The following is an 18,971-nucleotide window of genomic DNA, read 5'->3' as shown; positions in this document are numbered from 1 at the left end:
ATGGCTCTATTCAGACAAGGTAGCCTGGATCTGCTTCCAACAGGCTGCCAATTGATGCTTTGCAGCTTGATGTAGATTATGCTGGAGTTGCTGATATGCAGTTCTGAAAGCAGCCAAAGTGGAAATAAATTTTCTGTATCCTCCCTACTCAGAGTTGATAGCTGTGCTTGAAGAATAAAACATCAGGCTTCACCTAGCCGGCTTCTCTTCTTTGGCAGATGAACTTGTCAACATTTGCTTCCATCAGCTTGAGACATCTGCATTGTCACTCCTGTCAATTGCTTTCATCCAGTTTCTGGACCAGAAATTGAGAACTTTGGCTGTATTTTCAGTCTTTGATGTGTCCTTGAACAAGTCACTGTGGGGACAAGAAAGCTGAGACAGTGTCTAGGATGAAAGAAAGAACTTTTGCAAGGAAAGGCAGCCCCCAGTAAGCACTTAGCTCTAAGCACTTAGCTCTAGCGAGCTCAGCCCCCAGTGATAAGTAAAGGAAATCGGAGGCTAGGCATGGGGGCCGTGACAACTGTCCCACAAGGATAAAAGACCAGGAGTCAGTACAGTTAGAAGCAGCATCCTATGGGGCAAAAGGCACAGGCTCTGAAAAGTCTGCTCAGAAGGAATCAGTGGTTCTACCATTTATGAATGACCTGGGAAATTTGTCAAGGGACTCTGTGCCTCTGTTTATTTGTCTGAAGATTGGATAACTACGAGTGTCCACCTCAGAGGCTTCTTGTGAGGATTAAAAGGAGATAATCCTTGCAAAGTCCTCAGCATGGCATCGGGCACAGAGGAAGCACTCCTTGAACACTGGCCATGTTTCTGAGACTGGCTAGGTGCTCACCACCTCCATCTGCTCATCTGGGCAAACAGGAGGATGATCTTCCCACCCTCCCTTGCAACCAGGGCTGTGCTGTGTGATTTGAGCTGACCGATGGAATGCAAGTGGGCATGGGCGCCACTTCTAGGCATGATAATAAAACAAACAAACATGTGCAGTGGGTTGAATAGCACCCCCCTAAAAGATGTACCCAAGCCCTAACTCATGGAACTCGTGAAGGAAACCTTATCTGAAAAAACGTATTTTTGTAGATGTAAGTTAAAGATCAAAAGATGAGATCATCCTGGATTTAGGGTAGGCCCTAAAGCCAATGACTGCTGTCCTTGTAAGAGGCAAAAAAAAAAAAAAAAAAAAAAAAAGAAGAAGATTCACACAGGCACAAAGGGCGATGTGGGGATGGAGGCAGAGACTGGAGTTCCGTGTCTACACTCCAAGGAATGCCAAGGACTGCTGGCAGCCACCAGAAGCTAAGAGAGCCATGGAACAGATTCTCCCTCTGTCTCCAGAAGGAACCACCCCTGCCAACACCTTGGTTTCAGAATTTCAGCCTCCAGAACTGTAAGACAACAAATTTTTATTGTGTAAACTATCCAGTGTGGAAATTTGTTATGGCAGCCCTAGAAACTAACACATTTTGTGATCATCCAAGCTCTTTCTCTCAGAAGCAAATGACCCAAAGACACAGTCATCCAAGGGACAGAGCCTGCATCCCTGAGTCACTGCCTGAAGGGAGAGCTGCCTAGATAGCTGCATAAAGCTCATCAGGCTTCACAGGAGTGAGAACGATACTTCCTGTGTATTAAATCACTGAATGGTGGGGTTGTTAGTTATAGCATCTGGCATTGATTATCCCAAGCAATATGACTACTATTCTTAAGGGATCTATAGTAGGGATCTAGATAGAGAGGAAAAGAAGCCTGGATATTAGGAAAGGTGGTGAAGAACTAATTACAGTGATTAGCAGTTCCAGCCCCTCACCTTCAGTAGCATATCAAGTTCTGGACCTTTCTAGTGGATATGGGTTCAGGATAGAATGACTCACACAGTCCTGCTAAGCCCCACATTATCCTCACAACCTACTGAACTAACTGCTGTCTTAGAGACTAAGTCAGACTTCGTATTACAAACAGAATGATAGAGTCCATGAACCCTGTGGAAAGCCACTGGGGAGACCTCAGATTGGGAATGAGTGTGATTCCAGACCAGAGGAAGCCAAGAGAAACATCCCAGGACTGCTTCAATCCAGAATGAGCATCCAGTTTAAAGCAAGTTAAAGATAATGTAATCTATCTAGATGGTAACTCAGCTTGTTACACTGCCCATAAAGGAAACTAGAAAATCATAGCATGGGACTTAAAAACTATAGGAAAAGAGGAAAGACAGGACCCTGGAAAATGCTGAGGGGCTACAGTGGAATCAATTTCACCCCAAACTGGATTTATTTTAGTTAGAATAGCTTTTCACAGCCCTAGACTAGCACAGGTGCTGGGAGGTGGGCTCTGCTATTTGCAGGCTATAGAGTCATGCCTCTCTGCAGCCAGGGTGGCTGAGAGCTTTTGTCCACCAAAGAACATTGGCACAAGGTGTCAGGGAGCCTCCTGGGAAGCAGCTAGCCAAGGACAGAGGGCTTCAAGGTGACTGAGGTGACCAAACACAGAATCGTTCTCAGGGAGTGAGGACCATTCCAAGAATGGTCTGAGGGTAAGGGGCATCCCACTGGGATGAAGCTTCCAGAAAAAAATAGAGACTGCATCTCTCTCATCTTCATACCTTCAGGACTTAGATGGATCCCAACACAAAGCAGTTGGGTCACACCCTCCTACTCTACCTTCCTTCCCTTCAAGGAAAGGAAATAACTCTTGATAGACATAAACTAAGTTAATATCTGCCCATTTTTATCTTAAGGCACTGATTTCTTAATTTAAAAAAAGAGGTTGTGAAAAATAAGACATAAACAAACCATGGTACATATGGTCCAGAATGCTTGGAACCTGAAGTTCTTCAGCAGAGAACAAATGGGCAAGCATCAGGAAGACAGAGAGGGGCCAGGCCATGGGTAACATGGCACGGGGAAGGGAGGGGATGAACATGTGCACAGAGCACATCCCTGTTTTAACCCGAGATGCAGAAGCAGATTCAAGATGTCAGCATATCCCAGAGAGTGGAGAACCAAGTCACACATGCAAATCAGTCAAGAAAACAGCGTCCCTGAAGCCACCGAAATGCATGTTCCACCAACCTAGAAAAGCAGAGGGAGAGTTTGTATACAATTCCCAAGGAAGCAGAAGGGAGGGGTTCATGGCTGAAATGCTTGTGATCAAATAGATGAGGCTGAAGCAGCAGCACGTGATCTTGTGATGGACACTGAGACCCTCACTCTTGGGCTGAGGGTCCTTTCTCCTCCTCCCACTTCTCTGGTCCTCTTCTAGAAGCTTCTGGCTTCCCAGCTATCCATGGAGTCGTGTCCCTTTCTCAAGGACACATTTGCTTTTTCATAAATGTGAGCTTCACTGCGATACATCTTGCATTTCTCTCTCGTGCTCTTAGCTGACCTCTCATATACATGTCTCTTAAGTCTCCCATTTGAATGTAGCTTCCAGGGAAAGTAGAGGCCACGTCTCTCTCATCTTCGTGCTTCCAGGACTTAGATGAATTCCAGCACAGAGCAGATGGGTCCTCCTACTCCACCTGCCTTCCTTTGTAGGGAAGCTTTTCCTTCAAGGAAAGGAAACACTCTTGATGGACAAAAACTAAGTTAATTTCTGCCCATTTATATCTTAAGAGGCTGATTTCTTAATTGAAAAAAAAGAGGTTGTGAAACCTAAGATGTAAACAAAACATATGGTGCATATGGTCCAGAATTCTTGGAACCTGGAGTTTTAGCTAAAAATGCCCACGTCTCTCCTTTGCCATATGTCTTAGGATGGGTTCTCCTAGATGGCAAACCTTGAGACAAGCATTTAAATATAAGTGGTTGGTTTGGGAGGTTATCTGGGGAGTATCAGGAGGGAAGTGAGCATGTGAGACAGGGAGCAAAGCCCAGGCAAAGTGCTCCCTCCAGCAGTTTACTGCATGTGACCTGGGGCTCACCCCTACAATGGAACTCTGGAAGGCAGAACAGTACGGCCTCAGAAGCGATTTCACATAGAGAGCAAGTTAGCTGGGATATTTATCCTCCAAGTCCCACCAGGCATTGGCCAGGAACAGTGCTGAGCAGCAGGAATGCCAATCACTTCCAGCTGCCCTGTGTGCTGGCTAGGAGATGCATCAACATTAGCTGGAAGGATGAGTGCTGGGAAGATGCGTGCATGGATGGAAACCATCTTCTGCCATACCAATCACATGTCTCCAGGCCACACAGCACCAGGAGAATTGGACAGGTGTCAACTCTCTAGGGAACTCAGGCCACATGTGTGCCTATCTACCTAGTTTAGGCCACAAAAGATGGCCCATGAGGCAGAGACTGTGCTCTTCTCCATCCATCCTCCCAGTTGTCCACCACCTTGTCCCCTTCTTGTGGCTGGACATGAATGCAGTGGTGATCCATCTCAGGCTATGAGAGGAAGGGCAGGACACTAAAGATGGCCAGACAAGGTAGAAGTTCTGGTCCTGATACAGGAAGCTGCTGTTCATCCAGACTCTTACAGATGAGACACATGAGCCCTGTCATTGAAGCCACCGTTACTGGGGGTGTCAGACAAAGTGCTGAGATTCCATCCTGATGGCCACATCCCTTCCCTCCACTCTTCTGAAATTCGGACTGAAAAAGCAATGGAGTGGGCCACTGTCTGTTTGCTTTTGCTCTTTCTTCCATGTCTATTCCCAGGGAATTCAAGCAAGTGATTGGGCAACCTGGCCAGCAACGGGCGTCTCGGGGCCTGAATGGACAAAACACAGCCTCCCATCTCTGGTGGAGAGTTGCAGATGGGTGGCGGCAGCCTTGCTGAGGGTTCAGCTGCATCAGGGTACGCACTGGCCCTGAAGGTTGCTATGCCTGGGCCTGGCCCGTGGTCGCAGGCAAGTGCTCCATTTCTCAGAGCTTTGCTTCACTTGTTTATAAAATGCAGGGATGGATGAGGTCCCTAAGGTAGCTAGCAGCACTCACGCTCTTTGATTTATAAACATGAAGACACATCAGGGAGCCGGTAGATGTGGGGGAGAGGCACTGAGTAAATGAGAGCTGGACTGGGAGCCAGGCATTCAGAAAGGAGCTGAAGAATGCCTTTGTTCATTGAGACCAAGCCAATCAAAAAGGGGAGCCCAACAACTCTAATCACTGTCCCACGGAGTTCGCTCACCTTCACACACCCACAAGGAGGTCATCAAAGTCATAAAACACCCACTTTCTGCTTTACCACCCCACCGGTGTACACTGGGTGGGTGGGCAGCTCCTCCCCTGGGAGCTTGACAGCAGTGGGGCCAGGGAATGCAGGGAATGGCATGGTATTTCAGGCAGGAATACAAATGGTGCAGAGTCTTCACGGCTCCCTCTCGGCCTGCAGCTCTGCAGTGGCAGAACCATTTGCACGGCAGCCAGATTTATTGTCTTGGCTCCGTGCCTGGGGTTGCAGAGGCTGCTGGCTTGGTTGCAAACAAATCACACGAAAGAGCCTGAGCAACACCTGAACAAGGAGAATATCTGGCCAGTGCTGGCCACAGGCCAGCCTCCAAATCTCACCCACAGTTGTCAGGCCACAGCAGCTGATGAAACACGATGCTGCTGGCTTGCCTCAGCCCTCGGCACCTCCCTGTCCAAGGGGGTCCTACAGAGACTGTGGTATAATCATGTTGCTGCAGATCCCACCCATTCCCAGAGACCAGGGCTGAGGACAGTGTGATCTGCCAGCCATCTCAGTAACCTCACCACCGCACCACAGTTTTAAAGACCAGAAAACATTTCCTCGGCTCTTCTGTATCTGCACTGTCCTCATGGAGAGGGATGTACTGGATGACTCTCTCGAGGGATGCTGTGTGGGCTGGGGTGATAATAATTAGTGTATGCGTAACAGTTGAGCTGCAAGACCACACCAGGCATTAAGGTACAAGAGACATGGCACAGAAATTACCACTGCATTATAATTTCTAAATTACCACGAACCTAGTAGCTTCAAACCACACAAATTTACTATGCTATAGTTCTGGGGCTCAGAAGTCCAAACTGTGTCTATTATAATAAGGTAAAAATCAAAGTTTTGGCAGGGCTGTGTTCCTTCTGGAGGCTCCTAGGGAGAATCTGTTCCTTCCCTTTCTAGAGGCCACCTGCATTCCTTGGCTCTTGGCCCCTTCCTCCATCCTCAAAGCACATTCCTCCCACCTTTTTTTCCAAGGCAGATCCTCTCTTACCTCCTTCTTAGAAATATGCTTGTGATTTTACTGAACCCACTGACGCAATCCAGTACAATATTTCCATCTCAAAATCCTTAACTTAATCACATCCATGAAGTCCTTTTGGGCATATTCATGTGTGCTGGGGTTTTGGACATGGACATCTTTAGGGGTCTTATTCTGTCTACAGTCATCACTACTGGAATGCAGAGGCAGAGGATCCCCAAAGGACTTGAATCATGAGAGGCATCATGGGGGCACTGGAGATTACAGAACCCAAACGGTGCCCCACATGGATAGGAAGCACTGTAAGTTACAAAATACATTGGTGTTCAATGCCTCCTACTAGATGAAGTGGGTGTCAAAGACTTCAGGCTCTCAAGTCAAACCCAGATGCAGAATTCAACCTCATCTGTCAATAGCTGCATGACCCTCATCCTCTCTGAGCCTTAGGTTTCTTGTCTGTAAAATGGGGATAAAGTACATCCTCTTTAAGACTATTCAGACTCAATGAAATAATATGTGTGAAGCCCTTCACAGCTTGCCACAACCCAATACACAGGAAGAGCTCCACACAGGTTGCTTTTAATCCCTCCCTACCATCCTGGGAGTTATGTCCATTTTATAGAGGGGTAGGTTGCGGCCAGAGGAAGTTGTGCTTCTTTCCCAGGACAACTCTAGTACTAGACTGGCTGACCACAAGCCCAGGGCAGTCCACTGCCCACAGTGAGGGTAGGCTAACAGCAGGCATTTGTTCTGTACAGAAAGAATGACATGGCCAGGCGTGTTTGCTCACGCCTGTAATCCCAGCACTCTGGGAGGCTGAGGTGGATGGATCACCTGACGTTAGGAGTTTGAGACCAGCCTGGCCAACATGGTGAAACCCCATCTCTACTAAAAATACAAAAATTAGCCGGGCATGGTGGTGGGCACCTGTAATCCTAGCTACTTGGGAGGCTGAGACAGGAGAATCGCTTGAACCCAGGAGGTGGAAGTTGCAGGTTGCAAAGAGCCTGTAAAGAAAGAATAGCATGGAAGAAAGTAGGATCCTGGGTTTGCAGTTTTCAGGTGCCTGTTGACCTGAAGACCACCATAGGCTTGGGGATTTGTTCAGCTTTTTGGGGGAATAAACAGAGGCCTAGAAATGTACCTGTGTCTTGGTGCCTGTCTGTCCTGAATTCCACTCTATGTCTAGCCATTGTAAATTAGGATGACAAGAAAATCTACAGCACAGTGGCTTTCTAACACCCTCCTTAGAGAGGAAAATGAAAAGCTGAAGCATACCGGCTGACTTTGGACTCTGACCAGATCAAGGTCTTCCTTGACTGTTTACTGAATGAAAACATTAGGGTTCCTTTATGTACCTCTGCCCTCAGATACACTGGGAAAGATGATTTCTGTAGAGTGTGTGCCACGAATGTGGGCATGGATGCATTTATTCATTCTTGCTGCAAGTTCTTACAGAGCACCTGAACCGTTGGTAAAACGGTGTCCCTGACCTCATGGAGCAGCATGGAGGAGATGAGTATTGATCGGACAATCACAGTGATGCCTGTGAATTACAGTTGTAATAAGTGCCACCAGGAACAGGACCATAGGTGAGTGGGGTGGGTAGGTATGTGGGAAGGGTTGGGGTGTGAGGGGAGGGGGCTGTGGCAGAAACTGCAGTGATGCCCCAAACCTGCTTCCTCTACTTCCTGAGCACACAGGTGGACTGCATTTCCCCGCTCACCTGCACATAGGCGAGACCAGGTGTTTTCTCCCAGCCAGTGGAATCAATGTCAATCAGTCACTTCTGGGTTTAACCCATCAGAAACTTTTGACACAGCCTCCCGCATGGAAAATGCAGATGACTCTGGAGCACCAGTCTTGGATTCTGCTGTAAGCAAGAAATAAAGGCACCGGGATTTGGGGGTTTATCTTTCCATCAGTTAGTTCTCCCTCAACTACTCCAGAAAGTAACAGGTCAGCTCAGAACTAAGATGATAGGAAGTACCAGATGCAGAGAAAGAGGGGCAGGGTGAGACTGAGAAGCAGACTCAAGCGTCTTGATGTTGGGGCGGGCAGGAGAGCACATCCCAGGAACATCAGAAGCCTCCAGAACGAGAGGAGAGGTGGCAGTGTGGGTGCCACACAGAGGAAATTGGCTTTATCCTATGAGCACAGTTAAGACATTGAAGAATGTTGAATTTTGAGGGGAGGGAAGCATGGAAAAGATGATAGGACCAGGTTTGCAGTTTTTAAAAATTACTCTGGCTGCTACAGAAAATACTAGAAAGAGGAAATGATGTGGTGAAATTGGAGGGATGGTCACTGAAAGTATCCAGGTATAGAACAGTGTTAGCTCTCAGTATTAGCACTGTCTAAGCCTCTGCACCTGTCAAGAGTTACAGAGTCAGCCACAAGCGATTTTGTCTAGGGCCAGACATGCCGCATGTGTGGCTCCCAAACCACAGTGCTTGGTTAGGAGGCCTGGGTACAGGTGGCCTGGCTGCAGCAGAGGGAGGAAAGCAGCCAGCTGAATATTGTTGGCATCAGTAAGGTTCACATAAGAATACAGCAGGAAGGCGTGGACTCCTCCTAGTTTCATCAAATACCATGTGATTTCACCTGAGTCTAGGCATTTCCGTGCAGGAATCCATCTCACTAAATCAAAGACAGCCTGGCTTTGAACAAGACAATCATCTAACAACATAGTTCATGCCGTAGGTAGCCTAGAAAATTCTTCCTTAGCTTGGGGACTGTAAGAAAGACCCCCAATAGAAGCCCCAGAAGCACTAACAGAAAAGTACATCTCTCTCCTTTGTGAGCTGTCATGGTCCATGTGATGGTAGCTCTTTAATCCCTCAGATGCCAGAGAAAGCCTGAAGTACAGGCATATAGAAATAATGAGTGGTTAGCTTTTGGGGGCGGGGGAGGGGCAAAAATTTCATATTCAAATCAGCTTTACAGGGCAGAGAGCAAAAACAGTGACTCTACTTTAACAATTCTCTGGCGGTTTTATTCATAAAGCCTGATCAAGCCTCACCCTCTAGCAGGTGCCCTCCAACATATGCCTCAGCCCAAACCCATCATCATCCCCTCTCTGCAGACTCCTAACTCCCATGGAGGGCACATAAAGCATAGCAGCATTCTGCTTACCCTTAATTCTTATTGAATTAAGTAACTGTTAACAAAAGAGCAGAAGAATTCCTAAAGGGCAATGGGGCACTGAACAGAGTGCATTGTCACAGCGGTAGGGAAAATGGAGCCAGTCTTGAAGCAGCAACCGGAGGGGAAGGGTGGCAGGCGATGAGCATAAATCCACATTGTGCAGTAAATCAATGGGCAGTAAATAAAGTCCAATCTACTGTTCAGTCTGATCAAATTACAGAAAATGAAGCCCAAGGGTGAGCTGAATGTTATGGACTGAATGTTTATGTCCCTTTAAATTCACATGGTGAATCCCTAACCCCCAAGATGATGATATTGAAGTGGGACCTTTGGGAGGTAATTAGGCTTAGATGAAATAAAGAGGGTTGGGCCCCATGATGGGACTATTACCCTTACAAGAAGAGACAAAGCTGGGCGCAGTGGCTCATGGATGTAATCCCAGCACTTTGGGAGGCTGAGGTGGGTGGATCACCTGAGGTCAGAAGTTTGAGACCAGCATGGCCAAAATGGTGAAACCCCATCTCTACTAAAAATACAAAAATTAGCGGGGCGTGGTGGTGCACACCTATAATCCCAGCTACTCAGGAGGCTGAGGCAGGAGAATTGCTTGAACCCAGGAGGCAGAGGTTGCAGTGAGCTGAGATCCCACCATTCCACTCCAGCCTGGGTAACATAGTGAGACCTCCATCTCAAAACAACAACAACAAAAAAAGAAGAACAGCAAGTTCACTACCATGAACCATGGTACCATGTGAGGACACAGCAAGAAGGTGGCTGTCTAAAAGCCAGGAAGAGAGACCTCACCGGGAACCAAGTCCTGCAGCACCTTCATCTTGGACATCCTAGCCTCCGGAAGTGTGAAAAATAAGTGTCTATTGTTTAAGCCACTCTCGTATGGTATTTTGTTATAGCATCTCTAGCTAAAAGAGTGACCAAGGGACTCTACCTTGATTGTCCACGATTTGAGCTGTAATCAAGTGAAATCTCCTAAACATGACATTTCTGTGAGTCCTCATCTTAAACGCAAATCCTAAATAAGCCCTAACCCTAAACTCTTCCTGTTCAATCTCCCCTTACAATTATACTAATTTATTTAGGTTAATCTCCACAGTCTATAAAATGTGTGCATTCAAAGGTACAATAAGAGACTCATAAAACTTGAGAAAAGATGATCTTATGAAGTTAAAATCAATCAACCCAAAATAGCTGACCCATGCAAATGACAACCCCGTGAGATGGTCTGTCACTATAACTGTTGAGACTGAACTCATGCCCAAGCCTCCCTCAACACACAAGAATTAATTATAAGGAAGATGAGACAGAACAAAGGAAAGGAATTGAAAGTAGTTGGAAAGAAGAGACAAAATTATTGTTATTTGCAAGTGATAGGACCTGGAAATCCAAAAATATTCACTGAAAAATGATCGGGACTGTAGTTCAGTAAGATGAATAGTTACAGAGCTAAATATACAGAAATCAGTAGTTCTTTGAGATAACAGCAACACCCACTAGAGAATGCTTTCAAAAAAGATCGTGCTTACCAGGACAACAAAAACTATGAAACACTTAGAAATAGAACAAAAAGAAATGTGCAAGACCTACATGAAGAAAACTATAAAACCACCAAACGTCATAAAGTGCTGTAAAAACAATAATATAAAGACGTCAATTCTTCCCCACTGTGCCCCAGTTTATTTATAAATCTAATATAATTCTGCCTGCCCACGGTGTTCTGTTCTTTTCTTGGGTGTCTTCGATGTTCTATTCTTGGATGTCTGTGAGACCTGAATAATTCTCTCTTTTTTTAGCTAGTATGAGTGGGTTTCTATTCATTGCTACCAAATGACTAACTCAACCTAGGCTACCTCTTCATCTCTCATGGGCTCATGTACCTTGAGTCTCAAATCCTCTCCTTCTTCCTGCACCTGTCTCCACATGGGCTTTTGCAGTTCCTTGAAAAAAAAAAAAAACAGTTTTTTAAAACCTTTTTTGCAGCTTTTACCTGTCACCACACCAGCCTTGTCCCAGCTCAACATCTACCTCAACTTAACTGGCTCAGCTCCTATGATGGTTAATTCAGAATCACTAGAGAAATATTCAGACAGGCTGAGCCCACCCCTTGAGTCAAGTGCCTACCACTGGTCCAACTGGCTGTAGCCAAGGGAAACTGAGTCCCATGGCTTCCGTTGAGTGAGGTGTTGTGTGTTGCGTGTTGATAAGGGAAGCCATGGTTGACTCTTTACCACACTGGTTTATCAATAATGACAGCTTACATTTATTAGACACCTACACTGAGCCAGACACTCATGCGTTTTGCCTCATTCTAAATTCCTAACACTTTGCCAACCACCTTACCACAAAGATTTTATCATCACTTTGCTGTTAAAGAAACTGGCTGCTTGAGGTAGGCAACTTCTCTGTAGTCACTTGACTGACTGTAAGTCAAAGATGGATCCAGTTTCAAGTCTCAAATACTTGGGTTCTTGCCTCCTGGCCTCCCCAAGTTCAGAGAGCAGAGTCACATCCCCCAGGCTGAAGTGCACTGATAAATTCAGCCTCTGGGATGGCAAAGTTTGTCACCTCCTTCTCAAGGACTTTGCCCAGACACTTCTTCACCAACCACCGCCTTTATTTACCCAGGAATTCCTGTCAGCCTTCAGTGCACTGCCGGGCATGGCTAGACCTGGAGAAGACTTGAGTGATTGATTCTCCATGCTCTGCCTTGCTGTGCCCCTCCTTCTGTTCCAGCATCTGCTTATCCTCGTCCCTTCCCCACCAGCCTGACAGCACCTTGACAAGGACTGTCCTGCTTTGCAGCCACTGCACCAAGTCCACACCCACAGCATGAGTTGAATACACACGGCTGAAGGGACATTGAATTAGTGATGCTCCAAATTGCTGGCACCCCGTAGCACCTCAGGAGTTTCCTTCCTTTACCCTAAATAAATACTGCAGCCCATGGCAAGGAAAAGGTGCTCCCAAGCCTGGAGCCACAATCCCTTGTCCTTCTTCTGGTTTTGTGAGACCATAGACACAACATACCCAGTTCCTATGATGAGGGGGGTGCATTTGGAATCTTCCCCATGCTGTTAGCTGAAGCTCTAGACCCTGATGAATCTACCTGGGAAGTGAATAGTTAAATTCATCCCGATGGTTCAAAGGAAAGCAGTTATACCCGCCCTGTGATTGGAACAAGAGAGGCACATCACAATCTTTGAGGGACCTCTCCAAATTTCACATCTCTCACCCCACTCTCATCCTTCTTCCCCCAGTGGGCCATTGTTACTGAAAGAATATTCCCAGTCCCTTGGGGACATAGGGAAGAACCACTCCATTGGGATTTTCTGCTGTACATGGAGAGTCCCCTCTAAAAAAAGCATCCTCATTATAAGCCAGATTAGCTTCCAGAGGGGTCAGCGTCGGGGCACCACCGGCCAGAGTGCAGCCAGTAGAGACAGCGCCCCTACTTTCTTTAGGTGAACTATTCAGAGGATGGAGATGCTTGAAGTATGAGGTGTGGTGAAACTGATCCAAAATATGTAAGTGCTTGTTTTGTTCCTGGCTTACTTTACATTGGTAGCTTAAGGGAACGCCAAAGAAGACTACATCGAGACCCACCTGATTTCTGTGGCATTCGTACCCCTGCTGTCTCAGGAAGCTTTTCCTGGAGTGTCCCTTCAGCCTGTGGTCCTCTTTTCAGTAGCCCCACAGCATCAGGAGCCCCACAGAGGCCTCGCTGGTTATCAGGGCCAAGTGATCCTATTTAGCTCTCTGATGATTGGAAATTCATCAGAGTCTATGAGTTTTCCCTGTCTCTAATGACTGCAGGGAATTGTCTGGCAGGAGAGATTTCCTTACACGAGAAAATATGCACATTTTCAGAGGGATTTTCGAGACAGTAAATCACCCAAGCACTCCAGCGTTTCTCGACCTGTGCCCTCCCGACAATAAACGGGGCCCTGCCGCAGGAACAGCGGCACATCCACCTGCAGTCATTGCCCTGCCCACGCCTCACTCCCACCATCCCTTACATCCACACACCCATGCACATGCATGTGCACACGCACGGCATCATCCCTCGCCCCTTTTCCCATTATTCTTCATGCTCCACCTTGACCTTTTGTTAAGGAGCTGGCAAAGGAAAGACATGCAATGTCCCACGGTGTACAAGAGCAGTCGTGGAGCATCTCAAGCATCTCAGGAGGTTGAAGATGAGATGTGACTTACACATCACGTTATCATGTGGAAAACTTCAAACAAAAGCCACAAGTACCTCCCAAGGCGGGTACCCACCCAACCAACTGGCCCCCAAATCAGTGGCGGTGAGGTCCTCTCCATGTGACGGACCTCTCCTCACTGCCTACAAAACTACTTTGGGATTTACAGAACAGTTTACCTGCAAGGTTTGCATGGGAGAAGATGGAGTGGAAGAGAAGCCTGATAGCTTCTCTAAATTGCTATAGGTTGTAATAAGTAACCCTACCAGGTGGCAAATCACAGCATAGAGGGAGTTGGGGGATCTGGAGAAGGTGCTGGTACCCTGGAGCCACACAGGTGCAGAGCACCGCAGGTAAGCTGCAGAATGGCCTGTAACAGGCTAGGGTGTCCCCTTTGGAGATTTGAAATGGGTCTGCTGAGTAAATCTGGGGATGCTCCAAACACAGATGCATCACCTTCTCCCATTTTGTCCTCCTGAAGCAGTCATAATTCCCCAGGGAAACTTCTGTCTTTGGCACCCGAGGATACAGGGCTCTATTCCCATGATAAGAAGAAAATATGTTGCCATCGCCAGCCAGCACTTAGGACTCTCCAAATGAGGCAAGCATGGCTGAAAATGGATCTCTCACTCTCAGCAAAAAAGCTCCTAACAGAAGATGATGTGTTACATCTCTGACTCCAAAGAAAAAGAAATAGACACCTGGCTCACAGTCACCTCTAACATCGGGTAAAATAAAGAGAGAGAGAAAGGCAGTCACTTGAATTCACTCATCTTAACTTCATTTTATTACAACATCAAGGAAAATAGTTGCAGGAGGAATGAAAATGGAGAGAAACATAGAGATTAAGCTACTCACAATTCCATCGTCTATACCTTCCTACAAGGGTATAAATATCACGGGTTTCTGTACATGCATTGGAGGTTTGCTGTGTGTGTGTGGATTGTGTGTGGATGACTTCTCTCTAGGGTGTTGTTCTTTTAATTTCTTGACAGGTGATGGTTGAATTTGGTGTTTTCAGGTGGACTAGGAGCGGGCTTTCCCGCTAGGACTGAGACCCAGCCTTCTTCTTCTGGAATTTTCTGAACTGAGACTGAATGGCCACCGCTGCACGTTCTGTCTCTGGTGCGTCCATGTCAATGTCAAATTCTTCTTGAACTTTCTTCTGTCCATCTGTAGCAAGACAAACACAAACAGAAGGCAATCACTGAGCTGAAAATAGGAACACAGACAGCCCCCACTAGATAAGTGAAGCCAGGGAGTCCACCTTGGGGCACACACGGGGGCTTGACTTACACCCCAGGACAAAAGCTCATTTGCAAAGTAAAATCCAGTGGAGTGTTTTGACAGAGCTTAGAATCTACCACCTGAGCAGGACGATGAAACTCAAGGACACAGTCTCAACACTTCATGTATTTTCTGCACATGATTTGCTGTTCTCAATGACCATCTTGATATATGGCTGTGCTGTTACTTTCTCCTGCTATCTCACATAGGTGCCACTTAAATATTGCTAAGATATTGGTCCAGTGATAGCTGATATTCACAATTACTGAGTTAGCAAAGTTGTACACTGAGTTTCCGTGTGTAATTCTGTGTGTCATTCTCAGGAAAGATTTGCTTATTGCAATCAGGGCTTCCTTTTTTATCATCGTCAAGATGGGATGACACCATTTGACCTTCAAAGTTCGACTGAACTTTCACAAAGCTTACATTCTTGTTCCTATGAGGTAGACTTGGCAAATGGCTTGCTAAAGTGGAGAGATTTCACCAATTCACACGGTGACAGGATACAAAGCGGGGGGCGGTGGGGAGCAAAGGCTTGGGCCTCTGTGCTGTGTACCTTACTACAGCACAGGGCCAGTGCAGCCAAGATGGAAAAACAAATAAATCAATAAAATTCTTCAGTCGTGGAAGGTAAATGTCTTTCAAAAGCCTCTAGTCTGATGAGACCCGGCGTGTTCAGGGTGGTATGGCCGTAGAGTGTATAGTGTATGCTGCTCAGGTGATGGGTGCATCAAAATCTTACAAATCACCACTGAAGAACTTACTCATGTAACCAAACACCACCTGTTCCCCAAAAACCTACAGAAATAAAAAACTAAAATAAAATAATAAATGCCTCTAGTCTGATGAAGGCTAAACATCAGATTCATCAAAGGCATCCTTTTCCTTTTTCTTTCTTTTTTTAAATACAGGCATGACGGTCTCACCCCAGACTCAGGGCTTCCTCCTTGCACAGCCGCAGTGGGAAGGGTGCTCCTAAGGGCAAGATGGATGTTGAGAAATCCGTGTCCCTGGGGGGAGGCCAGACAGCTACACTTTTAAAAAGACTCTCAGGTGTGGCCGGAATTGAGATCCAAGGACAAAGAAGGTCTTGGAGTTAGCTCAAGCCAGAACTGGGGACAGAACTCACCTCTCCTGGGACCTGGGCCAAGAGCCTCACTGCCACCCTGGGCTTGCACCTAGCGCAGAGGAGGACAGCCCTGTGAGGAGCACAGCCGGCTTGGAGATGGGAGAACTGGAGGCATTCTGAGGCAGAGGAAAAGCCCCAGCCAGTGGGCAGGGCGTGGGCTCTATTCCTGAGTGTCACCAGGCAGCCTGAGTTCATCATCTGCTACCTTGTTTAGGGACTTTGCATAACAATGCTTAGGCACCAGCTCTATCAGAGAGGGTGGAGGAAGCTGGGCTTCCTTGAGGACTTGAGGTAAGGCCTGCCTATTCTATCCTGCTTGCTCTAGATTAGATAGATAGATTAGATAGATGATAGATAGATAGATTAGATATAGATAGATAGATAGATAGATAGATAGATGATAGATGATATAGATAGGTAGATAGATAGATGATAGATAGATAGATAGATAGATAGATGATAGATAGATAGATGATAGATAGATGATAGATAGATAGATGATAGACAGACAAACATAAGTAGGATGATAGATAGATACAGATAGACAGGTAATAGATAGATGAGAATTAGCACTTATTTCAGACGCATCTGCAGAGCTGTAAGCAGCCTCCTCTCAATTTTCCTAGATCCTAAGCAGCTTCCACCAGGAACCCTTCAATCATACTCTCACCTAGGAGGAGGGAATATCAGCTCTGGCTTTGGAAGCCTTGTAGGACTGATGGAGCCATGACCCAAATCAGAGAACTGTTGTCTTCTATTTCAAACTTGCCGCCAATGCTCATAAAAGCAGAGATGTTGAGTGCACCAATGTTCAGGAATATTTCAGAGGCAGGGGAGGGGGGTGCTTCCTTTTTAACCCACGACAGCCCAAATGATAGAGAGACAAATGGAACTGTTTCTCACACTCCAGGTAGCTATTCACATTGTCTTCTACATTGCCAAGGCCCTTTCTTTGCAGAACAATAAGGGGTAGGATCACTGGGAGAAGTAAAAGTTTCCTGTGGCTCAAGTAGATGCTTTAAAAGTGGTTAATTAATGTTATCACATGAGCCTGGGACTGGAGGGCAAGTGTCTAGCAAACCCAGAATGTAAATGGCTCCAGTGTTTGTGCTGATGGCAATAAACCCTTTAGTACCAATAACATCCTTGGTTAGGTAGCATCTACAGCACTAGGAGTTGTCATTCTTCATAAGATGGTTTATAGTCCCAAATCCTTCTACTCCCAGAGGAATCCTTGCATCGACTGTACAGTGAGTGCAAGGGGGAAAAATTCACTCGGATTCCAAGTAGGAGGGGAAGTTTCCCTTTTAAATGTAAAATGTTGCTGCAATCTGAAGTATTTAAAGGGCCTGATTCATCTTTTCCCTTTTATAATAATGGAAGAAAGCGGCAATATTATTTTTTGACAAATGACAAACGAAGATGCAGAAAATTATGTATATTAAGGAAATATATAATGAAACAGTGAGGACAGGTCACAAAAATCAATTTTGCACTTATATCTTAAACTGATATCTCAGCCAAAAGTGATTGATTGATTCCTCATTTGAAAAATACTACATTGTTTAAAAAAGAAACCACTAACATTTAAGGAATCGCTACTTTCTGTATCCTTCAGACAGTCCAGTTCCCGGGGGGAAGGTCAGATGCTGTGAGAGGAGTGACAGGAGCTCCTTCCGCTGAGCCAGCCAGGAGTGTGTAAGGAAGAGAACGGGGCACCCGACTGCAGTGGAGAAGGGACAACCAATTAGACTCGGTGGCACGGGGTTCAATACAAATGGTCTGTGGCCCTGGAAGTCAGGAAAGTACAGTTCTAAATACCCCGGATTCGGCGGGCACAAAGGTGGGGGAAGAGAGTAAGGGAAGGGACCACAGCCAGGCATCCACTCCCAGAACCACTCTTCAGGGCCTTGGAGCCTGCCAAGGTTCCCCAAGGATGACCCTCGTGATAGTGACAAGGCCACAGGAGCAGGGTGGCCCTGTGAGGAGCCTCCCCAGCCCCATCACTCCCGGGCAGAGGCGCGGACCCACGGGCAGTACAGGGGGCCCTTTCTACTGCTGACACCAGCAGGGAAGCCCTCGGCCATGCCTGCTGGGAAGACTGAAGAGCCCTAGGCGAGGACATTCCCCGAATATGTCCCCTAGGGGCACGCCACACCCCCAAGCCTGCATTGCAGTTCTTCACAGTTCAATTGCTACCCATTACTTTACGTCTTTCTTTCCTTCCCTGGTTTGTCCTCTGTCTTCTACTCTAGAGTGTGAGCTCTGTGAGGCCAGGGACTTTGTCTGCCTTGTTCCAACAGCTTACATAGGACCCAGCACACAGTAGGTGTTCAATTAAAAACTGTTGATTGCAAGTGAGTCCATTACTCAATATGCTAGGCAGCTGTCCAATGCATACGTTTATCTGGAGAACTAAACAAGCATGGTACCCTCCTTAGTAACCATTTAACTTCAGTTTCTGAGGCGAGTCCTTGTCCTCACTCCCTGCAGCATTGTCATGGAGGAGGGTCTCAACAGGCCTCTAAGGGGGACATGTAGCTGGGAGCTGTCCTGAGAAAGCCACTGTCTGGGCAGCCAGAGGGACACAGCCCACAGGTGGCACCGTAAGGAAGATGGAAAACCTGGCGCCTGAGAATGATGTCAGGAAGCACTGCTGTTTCGTGGGGGAAAGCCTCGGGAAATGCTCAAGGCCGGATGCAGAGAAGAGGGGCACAGGTGTCCAGGGGCAGACGTCCAGACCTCAACAGACACACAGGGAAAGAGGAAGGCACGGGTGCACCCTCATGCCCCTGGGCCAGGGCCTGTGGCCCCAGAGGAGGCTGTGGGGACCCAGCAAAGCCAGAGAAGCTCCAGGTGGGTTTTTAAGCCTCTTCTTGCCTAGAACAGAGCCTGCCACCAATAGCTGGCCAGGGAATAAACCAAACCTGGGGCCAGGTGTGGTGGCTCGTGCCGGTAATCTCAGCACATTCAGAGACTGAGGTGAGAGTTTGAGACCAGCCTGGGCAGCATATGGAGACAA

The 18,971-nt window shown here is 46.9% G+C and overlaps 1 protein-coding gene across 1 annotated transcript in view; it reads right to left on the bottom strand.

The window, feature by feature from the left end:
• Nucleotides 1–14,292: 14,292 nt before the first annotated feature.
• PCP4 (Purkinje cell protein 4) overlaps nucleotides 14,293–18,971 on the bottom strand; it is a 64,313-nt gene continuing 59,634 nt past the window's right edge. Inside the window, exon 3 of the mRNA XM_003280257.2 lies at nucleotides 14,293–14,706. Coding sequence (XP_003280305.1) covers nucleotides 14,579–14,706 — 128 coding nt within the window. The 3' untranslated portion in view covers nucleotides 14,293–14,578. The remainder of the gene's footprint in view (nucleotides 14,707–18,971) is intronic.

The sequence above is a fragment of the Nomascus leucogenys genome, chromosome 25 (genome assembly GCF_006542625.1).
Source record: "Nomascus leucogenys isolate Asia chromosome 25, Asia_NLE_v1, whole genome shotgun sequence".
Taxonomy (NCBI): domain Eukaryota; kingdom Metazoa; phylum Chordata; class Mammalia; order Primates; family Hylobatidae; genus Nomascus; species Nomascus leucogenys.
The sequence above is the reverse complement of the archived record's forward strand: the minus strand, read 5'-3'. Positions and strand labels throughout refer to the sequence as shown.